This window comes from Phasianus colchicus, chromosome 10 (genome assembly GCF_987193195.1).
Source record: "Phasianus colchicus chromosome 10, bPhaCol1.hap1.1, whole genome shotgun sequence".
NCBI classification, from domain to species: Eukaryota; Metazoa; Chordata; class Aves; order Galliformes; family Phasianidae; genus Phasianus; species Phasianus colchicus.
In genome coordinates, this window is record NC_143445.1 from 8,905,084 (window position 1) to 8,915,164 (window position 10,081).

General features: G+C 45.4%; 1 protein-coding gene across 1 annotated transcript; it reads left to right on the forward strand.

Annotated features, from left to right (window-relative positions):
* Nucleotides 1-584: 584 nt before the first annotated feature.
* On the forward strand, nt 585-3,853 carry KCNE4 (potassium voltage-gated channel subfamily E regulatory subunit 4). The gene is made up of 2 exons (XM_031596210.2): nt 585-943; nt 1,338-3,853. Exon 2 carries the CDS (start codon nt 1,364-1,366, stop codon nt 1,853-1,855), a length of 492 nt encoding a protein of 163 aa, XP_031452070.2. The 5' UTR covers nt 585-943; nt 1,338-1,363; the 3' UTR covers nt 1,856-3,853.
* Nucleotides 3,854-10,081: the final 6,228 nt, after the last annotated feature.

Genomic DNA, 10,081 nt, shown 5'->3' on the forward strand with positions numbered 1-10,081 from the left:
GCACATCCTCATGCTCTGGGGAGCACAGGGCGTCCCTCTCGGCCCAGCACCGGCTGCTGCAGCACCCGCAGTGCGTGTGTGTGACTCAGAGCCCTCTGCCCAGAGGGGTGAGCCTCCATCGCACTGCAGTCTGTGTTAACTCAGTGGTGCTGGTCAGTACAAGCACAAATAGCATGCAGGATGTACAGCTTTGCATGCAGGGACAAGGGAAGTGCCAACCTCCAAGTTGCCCTCTGGGGGGGGCTGCATCTTTCCATCGATCTTGGCAGGCACTGAAGTCCCATCGTTGCTGCTTTGATGCCTGAAGTGCGACAGCAGTGGCAACCCTCCATCCAAAATTCATCCCTGACCCAGAGCCCCGTTCTCCACAGCCCTGCATCTTGTGCAATCAGGAGCTCAGTCTCCACTTTGATCTGTACACACTTTGTGAGGCTTTGTCACCAGTCAAAGAAAAATAGCATTTCCTCCCCCATCCCTTCAGAGAATACTGTTTGCGTAGCAGCACGTAATTAACAGAACCCACTATAAAACCCAAATGCATATTTTCCATAATAGATGACAAGCCCAGGATAATGGCTTGCTGCTTTGTCACGCTGCAGAGCAGCTCCCAGGGTAGCAGTTCAAACGTAGCCATTGGGGTGGCAGTGAAAGGAGGTGAAGGAGCCACTGCTGAGCTGGGGAGGAAAGAGTAAAATCTGAGTTCCCAAATCTTTTTCTTTTCACAGCTGTTAAGAGTTCAGTGGGTTGAACTGCAATCCTTCAAGTTCATCTGTTGACTCCAACACAAAACTATTATAAACTGTGCCTCTAAAACACGTGATGAAACATTTCTTGAGGGCTATTTATTCCAACTGCAGCAGAGGAAAGTTTTCAGAGCACCCAGCGTTTGGGAGAGGAAAGGTCTCTTGAGCTTTGCACAGGGAAGAATTATTTGCATACCGACGTAAGTTGCTTTTTGATTTTTTTCCTTAGAAGCTTTTCCCCTTTTTGGAAATGTGGTCAAATAGCACAAATCTAAGTTTAAGTGTCTAGCAGCATATTTCTGTGTAGTTTTCTTTCTTTATTTATGTGGCTTGGGGGTTCTGTACTTCAGAATATTACTCACCGTGATTTAATATTAAGTATCTTTTCCTCTAATGTTCTCTGTGCTGGGTAACAGTACATTCAGCTACAATATTATTGCAAGGGCATGGCAGACAGCAAGCTTCAATCAGATGTGTCCTGTGAGCTCCCAATTACAAGTAATAAAGAATAGCTTGGGGATATATCCCTTTAGATGTTTCTTTAAATCTTTGATCTGAGGTTTGATCTTTGTCTCCACACCAATTCTCTCCCAGGCTTTAGCTGTGGTCGTACTGTTTCCATGCTGAAGATGGACCATGCAAACATCACCCAAGCCATGCTGAACACTGAGTCCCGCAGCACGGAGAAGAATAACAGCAATGAGTATTTTTACATCCTGATCGTCATGTCTTTCTATGGGATCTTCCTGATAGGGATCATGCTTGGCTACATGAAATCAAAAAGGAAAGAGAAGACATCCAATTTGCTTCTGCTCTACAAAGATGAGGAGAGAGAATGGGGGGAAGCTGTGAAGCCTCTACCAACCATATCAGGGCTGAAGTCTGTCCAGATCCCCATGATGCTGAACATGCTGCAGGAGAGCATGGTGCCGTCCCTATCCTGTGCCATCTGCTCGATGGAAGGCAGCAGTGTCAGCTCAGAATCCTCCTCCCCAGATGTGCACTTCACCATCCAGGAGGAGGTGCTGGACGCTGAGCTGGGGGAAGTGTCAGAAAAACTCCTCAATGAGAGCAGCGAGGGCTCTGTGGAGAACATCCACAAGAACTCCTAGCACCTGCCGGGCTCCCCTGGGTGCAGCCAGAGCACGAGCAGAGCTCCCACTGATGACCTGTGGTTCTACCTTCCTGCTCGCCTGTGAACTTTCCACCAGCATCTGTGCCCTGGGGCCCATGATATTCCTGAGAACTGGCAGCACAAGGAAGCGGTGGTACCAATCTCCAACACCTAACTTGCACATAATTGGGATGCTTCATTTTATTTTTACCATTATTATTTCTCACCATAAGAGCTAAGAACAAGGAGAATATATATATATATTTTCTAATGAGGTAACTATTACTGGCATGTCTCTGCATGTTGCAGGATCCTGCAGATAGCACAAGAACCTGGCTGTTAAAGCTGATGGGTGATGCTCATTCACACAAAGCTGTGATAGACTATAGAACTACTTCCACTGTGTTTTTCTTATAACAAACTACAGCCAGATTTGCTCAGTGAGACCTCAAAGGCCAAACCTTTGTGGATAATGGTGTTGGAGGGAGATTGCAGCATGGCTGGAGACTGACTTTAGGCACAGAGAGAACGAAAGATGGAAACAAAAAGCAAGGGGAGGCTCTATATTTCCAGAAGGTTTGTATAGATGGGTTCAGATCCACGTTGCTACATTTGTCTTTGCTGAAGTTGTACCTGTGCTGGCTGAGTCAGGTGTGCCAACTGCTGCTGCAATCCAGCCTTTGGCTGAACTAACAGTAGGAAAAGTGGTCTTGGGTTTTGCTTTTGTATTCTTCAATGACGTGTATATTTGATCACTAAAAACAGAGATCCATAAGTTAAAAAAGCACCTGAAAAATCTTTGTTACAAGGTGCAAGATCTAGGAAGGCTTGAACAAATGCTGCTCTGTTACGCCCCTTGAAAATGGGTGGAACTTAGAATGAATTTCACCTAGCAAAGGTGAGATCCTGGCCTCACTGAAGTCACCAGTGGAGCCCTACTGACTTCAGGTAACAGGCACAAGAAGTTGTGCTTCTCTGCTGGAGTCATATTCTCCATTTGAGGCCAGTAAAACTGTATCCATTTACATCACTACATAATCCAGCCTTTCTGTTCTATTTAAACCAGTGTAGATAAACGTTGCATTACGTCTTTATTTTTTTCCAGCTCGCATGTAACACATGCATTAGGCATTAGTAACTAGTTTTTAAAGCCACCATGAACAGCCTCCCTCTAATTTAATAGTACCGTGGTTTTTCAAATGCTCATGAACTTGGTTACTAAATCATTGCACTGTTAAAAGGAGTAATGTTGATGTAGTGGCAATGTATGATTATTTCAATCATACCTTATATTTTATAGTAACTTATTACAATGGCTAGAATAGTTCTGAAGCATGAGGGCTAGAGAGCCTGAGACTTCAGCGTTGCACAGCAAAATGCTTGCAAAACATCTCCACATATTTCCCGTGTTAAAATAGCTCTGCGATATATCCACTGGCATTAGAGTTTGAGGGAGAGCTTGAAAAATAGGAGTGCAGAACAACGGGAAGGAGCCGGGTTGGGGAGGCTGCTGCTGTCTGGAGCAGAGCAGCGTGCAGGGCTGGAGCGGAGGTGCTGCAGCCCAGAGGTGTCCCAGGCAGCAGAACAACGGCTGCGTTGTGCTCCAAGGGGTCCTGCTCCAGTTCAGTCTGAAGGCAGCGGGAGTTTTTCCATTGACTTCAGTGAACTTTGGATCAGACCATATAAAGCTTTTTGGTAGATTTACTCCAAAAGGGGTTGTTTTAAGTTTGAAAGAAGCCAAATTCACTTTGGCACTTTGCCTGGAATCACTTGAATCCTGAAACTTTCCAAACGAGACTGACATGCGTGAGTTGTCACATTTTCCATTGCTTCCTCCTTCGTCCTTCTACTTCATTATAAATGTATTTGTATCTGTAAAAACCTGATGTATATAATTCCTGACGTTGAGTTGTATATAATTGTCTCACATATTTAAAGTTTATTGTTTCTACTGGCACTCATTTTTATTTAAATAAAGAAACACATTTCCTGGAAATGTTTCCGTGTTTGTTCACTATCTCAAATAGATTTCAAGGAACGGGGCCGAGCAAAGTGTCCACAGGAGCTTTTCCTCAGCTCTTTTGGGGTGACCCATGTGTCCAGCAGAGCTGCAGCACCGCAGGCCATTTGTCTATACCTGGGCTGTGTGCTGAGCCCACACCGTGCTCCTGCTGCTGCCAAGTCCTCCTCCAGGGACAAGTTGCTGCGAGAGATTTTTTTTCTTTGCCACCAATCTGTGTTGTGGGATTTAGTTTTAAGTGTGTGCTGCAGCAAATTGCGTGGGCTAGGGTTGAGGTTAGTGCAAGTATCTGACACAGGTTCCCACTGGATTTCCAGCGCTTGGCCATGGTACGTAGCTGGCTTTGTTACAGGCTGTGTGTGACCCCGGGTCTCATTGCTGCGCTGTCATTTCCAGCAGCAGGGACAGGAGGCTGCAGGGTTCTGGCTCCCAGCGAAGGGAGGAAGTGTTCAGAGGCAACTTTGCACTTCCGCAGCTCCTTCAAGCTGTGACGGTATGTATGGGGTCACGGGCACTGGCTGAGACCTACTTGCACGTGGGTTATTCTAGACTGCTTCAAAAATCAGGTTGTGTAAGGTTATGTCTGTTTGCTTTCCCACAAAACCTGTTCCCTTGTGCTCTGTTCTCTTCACTCCCTCTGGCTTAAATTACTCCGGGGCCTGTTCTGTGGACCCAGAGCTGCCCAGCAGCTATGTAAGCAGTGTAATCTCCTGGGACACCCGCAGTGTCCTGGAAGAGCGGGTCAGTAATGCTGTGTCTTCCACACGCATCCGTGGTGCTGCCTCAGTGTTTCCATTGCCACCATAATGAATCAAGAGACTCCTGACAACGCTGGCGATAAGAAGGAGAAACAGAACAAGATGTAAGTTACAGCTCTGCTTTGCGGATCAAAAAGCTATCTTTTTCCAGCAGTCTCTGGTGTTAAACTGAGCTGCTATAAAGGGAAATGCTGTGCTTTGGGCTCTACAGTGAGCTGATAAGCATGAAATTGTGACCACCTTCTTGTGGGCAGCTGCGGAGCTCTCTTGGCCTCTGGGGCTCAGAGGGTATGCATGATAGTCTGGCACACATCCATTTACTAGGGCAGTTCTCCTTGTCCAAATTAGTATTTCAATAGTATTAGGGGTGAAAAAAGAGCAGCTAAAACATATTTTGGCTTTAAAAGCTAGTTGTGGGCACAACTGTAAGCAGTGATCATAGATTGGCTTGGGTTGGAAAGGACCTTCAAGATTATCTGGTTCCAACCCCCTGTTGTGAACAGGATTGCCACCCACCAGATCAGGCTGCCACAATGCCTTGAATACAGGCTGCTGTCCCAGGAATAGAAGCAGTAGTTTTTCCAAACCAGAAGAGATGTTGCTAGCCTTGAAAAGCTATGGATGGAGGGAGGAAAACTGCTTCCATTACTCGTGGTTCATAATCCTTTTGACTGTTATGGAGGAGAAGGTAGAAATAATCTCCCAGAATGGTAGAGGTTTCCAGTGTGCTTCAGTAAGTTAAATCAGATTCACAGCTAACAGATCTAGTTTTGAAGACAGTGATAATTGATTGTAATTGAACTGAATGGAGATTTATTTTTACAAATGCTCTGCCTTGAAAAAACACAGCAATTAGGCTGCCACCTCCCAGCAATGTTATACCTCATGCATTTGTTGGAATTACTAATGCATCTCTCCTTTGATAGAATAGGAAATGTTGGCCACGTGTGGCATGCATAGCTCCAGGACTGCTGGAAATATAAACACCAGCTATCAGGATTGTCAGTCTGGGGTCTGTGGTAGCATCTGGCTGATTCACAGTCTCAAAACTCTTCCAGTAGATTGCATACAGGTGAGTTACTCATTCAACAGCTTGAACCTGCTGAATAATTGAAGTGGAAATGAAGAAGTCTCCCAGGACTGCACACTCTGGTCCAGGAAAAGAACTAGCCAGGAAGGGAAGGCTAACAAAGATGAAGGACTTCACTTTCCCAGATAGTGGTAAGTAAAGCCAGGAGCCCATGTGCTTCAAGTCAACACAAAACCTCTCTCCCCAGCTCGGCCCTCTCACAGTGGGTTCCCCTGGATCCGTCTCATTTTTTCATACGTATCCCCACACCCACCCAAATAATCAAATTGATTCTCTAAGGGTTACAAAGGAAGGAAACAGGTAAGCCATTACTGCCATTTCTAAGTCCTCAGTGACTGGTGTTGGACAAGGAGAGGTGCATAACTCAAGGACAGGGAGCAGACAAGTCCCCAAACATGAGTGTCTATCTCTTTTAATACATTCATCTCATTCAAGAGAAGATGAAATCACCCACCTTAAATTTTCATCTCAGGATTTCAAAACCTTGCAAAGAAAGGATGAAGGACCCCCGCCACATGATAGATAAGCATTGTCAGAAGTGGTCAGTGGGGTGAAGAACACTGTGCTTGATCACAGCAGATATGATTGTGCCAAAGCTCTCCTGTGGCTGTGGACCTACTGTGCTCGGGTTAGAATCTTATTGTTTTAGTGAGAAAATTATATTTCTCTGAGTTCATAGCTGTATTTCAGATTTAGAATACAGTTTTTCGATCTGAGAGACATAGAAAATTAATAAAATTGTTTAAGCTATTGCTATTTTATGCACTGATCATATTTGCCTCTGTGCATTTGGTGTTTTGCTTTAGTATTTTTTCAATTTTCACACATCTCTACAGTTCCTTCTGCATGCAGCCAAAAATAGCTGCAAGATGAGCCTTTTTCTTATTACATTAACACTTCAGTATCCATTTCAACAAGGGAAAAAGTGGAAAATTATACAAAATCAATGAGGACCAGAGGTTTTTTTGGTTTAGGCTGGCCTTAGGCAGAGTTTGAGTTTATATGATGCCAGGGTAGACTGAGGCTTTTTGTTGTCGCAATAAGTGACAAAGGATAATAAGAACTGTTGAATGGTGTGCAACAATCTGTGTTCCCATCTCTCTTCCTGGGTGATCTGTTTAATTGTCTCCACTGGTTTATCAGATGATGCTGCTTACACTCCTGGCTATGAGAATATGATGTGTCCTTGACAGACATGAAATGCTTGCGATTCTCAGGTGGAAGATACAGCATAAAGAAAGAAATCTACCCACCTAGGAATAATGAAGTTTTTTACCCTCCTTGATGCTATTAGATGCCAAAGTAACCACGGGCAACAAATGACACTTGCTAACATCTGTGGCTGTCTGGAAGAGCACAGCTCATCTCTCCAGATCTCTCGGCTCAGCAGCAGCCCCAAGGCTGCCTCAGTCCCTCCCCTGCTCCAGGTTCACTCTGATACTCTGGAAAATTACTTGTTTTGGCTGAGATTCTCCTTTATAAACTTGTAAGAATAGCCCATCTCCCCTGCCTATGGTGGATGTGGGAATAACTGTGTTGCACCTCAGGGTGCTGAGCTCTGACAGAATGCTACTCTTTGTGCTTGGGGAAGGAACTCCAGAACACAAAGTGCTTCCTCTGGTGTGAGCTCTGGAACCCAGCAGGGCCAGCAGCCAGTGCCTCCATCCTGCTGCTTACCTCCTGGTGCAGAGCTGGTCCCCAGCTCAGCCCTCCCTTGGACAGCTGTGTCTCATCCCAGCAGTGATAATGTGAGAGCAGGCAGGAGGATGTGAGATGTGCAGTGTTTGCAAGGAGTTGTGAATTCTGTCCTAGAGAATAACAAAAGACCAACCTTTCCTTCTCTGCAGGAAGAAATGTAAATTGTGTGACTCCCAGGATGGATACCCCCTTCCCTCTCTCCAGAATGTGGTGATGTGGTGAAACCACGCTTCCTGTAAAAGGGAAGGGAGGAGCAGAGAGGAACAGACCGCTGCCACTATTTTTAATGAGATGTGGAGCTTTGGAGCAGCAGATACATTACCTTTCAGTTGTAGCCAATCCCCACTGGTTTCTCTGTCAAGGCCTTAGAGGAGCATCTCCTCACCCTTTTCCTTCCTGCTACAAAGTGCCTCACTGCTGTTTCCAAGCAAATAGCAGGAGCAGGGCATCACCAGTTGCTTTCCAGCCTACTGATAGAGTGCTCCAGCGGAACAGGGGACACTCCTGACATTCCGACAGCAGGGAGCAGATCTGTGGCTGCTGAAAGCCCAAGCACCACTGCAACACTTCTTCAGAAGTGGTTTTCCACATGCGGCACTGCAGAAGAGCAGTGTGGGGTCTGGGACTCTGCACATATCCTCTGTGTGTGTGTTAATTTTTGTCAGCTGCACTTCGAACCAAAGGATAATGACCTTTATGCTACTGTTGACTTTGGTTAAATGGGTGAGTTATCTAAGAGATGACTCATGGGTGATGCAGTGATGGCACCTACCCATACTTACTGAGGAACTGCTCATCGTGCCTGCACTAAAGGCTCTGTCATGTTTCCTCTCATGGGGTCTAGCTGATGAGTGTTAAACAGAATTAACTTCAGTCACATCTAATTAGCTGCTCCCTGGCCAAGATGTGTACCTCAGAGAGATTCTCACTGTAAATTTTTTGTATTTTCACTAAGCTGCTAAAAAATGAATGAAAGTGGATGAAAAGGGCTGTGCAACTTTACTGCTGGTGGGATTCATCACTGGTGAGATGGAAATGGCTGCCGACAGAGCTCAGTGTCAGCAGTGGTCATTATGCTGCAGTAGAACGTGAAAACATTGCCTTCATTCTAGCTGCTCAAGGTTTGCTGCTTCAGGTGAGCTGCAGGGGCTACATTCAGTGTTTGGTTGATATTTGTGTACTTCGTTATGCATTACTATTCTATTAAAACTCAAGAAGGACTTTCAAAACATCACAGGATTTCGTTTGGTAATGAAAATAATTTTTTCCAAAGCTCTCCCATGACATGTGGTTTGTCTTGTGAAGAGCTATTAGTAAAAACAAGAATATAATATTCATATGGAATGGGCAGATTAAACACTGGGGATTAGGAGTGTCTTGTATAGGAATATTTGTTAGATACATGGGTGCCAGGGAAGGACCACAGACGCAAGGATTTGAAGTAAAAGTACCACATGTCTTGTGTCCTTGTATTTAAGTCTAAGTAGACAGCCAGCTTTCCCCCATTATTCTGCTGAGGACTGTGCCAGTTTGAATGTCCACTGTGGGCCACCAGTTGAAATGCAAACCCCAAATGGTTCAAAGACAAAGAAGTTGTGTTTGATTGACTTTGTTCTCATGAATGCTACCTGCACAGCAGCATCAGGGCTCAGAGAGGGAAGGAAGGGGCAGGCTCCAGGTAGGATCTGGGGCAGATAACCCCGCATGCCCCTTAGACCCCACAAGCCAGGAAGTTCTTTTAAAAGCAGTGTCACTCCCTTTCACTTTTTTTGTTGTTCCCTCTGGGCTCTGGAAACACGCACTTTATTGCTACACAGTAACTTCCCTGAACTCTATCTGGAAGATTAATGGCTTATTGAAGAACAGGCAGGATTTAGATTGTCATCGAGAGACCCATAAAGTAAGCATGTAAAAAGTGTTATGGAAACAGAGTGGCCCCTTGGTGCTTTCAGGGATGGAGGCTGGGCTGCACGCATGCCCCACATCCAGCTCTGTGCCCCTTTGCCTGGCACAGGAGGAATGGCAGTGGGAGTCGTTATTTGTCCTGGGAATTAATGGGTCCCTGGTGATGCCTTTTACTCTAAGTGCACCTTTGCACACAAGCTGATTTTTTTCCAGGCTAGCTGCTGGTCTGTGTGTGTGTGTCATACGTCACTGGGAGCACATTAATGGCAGTCAGGAACATTTCTTTTGGAATCCTCACAGATATCCCTAGTGATCCAATTTGAAACACTGCCTGGAAAATGATTAACTCCTCTCTTTGGCCTTACACAAATCTGCTCCGCTGTTTCGGGCCAGGGCCAACGCATTCGTGTAGACATCCTCATGTTTCCCCCCAGGGACCGGTGCTTTTAAGGAGCCTTGCACGTAAGCTATTGTTACATTGGAAGGCCAAACTGTTCCATTTAAACCCTGGTCCATAAAAATGACTGTGCAATAAAGCCTTAGGGAAAGACTGGGTTTCAAGCAGTCAGCACAACAGTGAAAACAATACTGTGCTCCAGTATCTGCTAACTATTGGCCTTTTTTCCCTCTTCTCCCAATCTTTCCACAAGATTTGCCACTGGTGATATTTTTTTGTGTAGAAATAATGAGTTCGTGTATACCCCAAGTGCTGTGAGGTTAGTTACACAGGAACTGGATTATTTTGCAAGTGCA

Bases quoted from the DNA above. Each gene is read 5' to 3' on its own strand.
- KCNE4 (XM_031596210.2), top strand. From the start codon at position 1,364: ATGCTGAAGATGGACCATGCAAACATCACCCAAGCCATGCTGAACACT.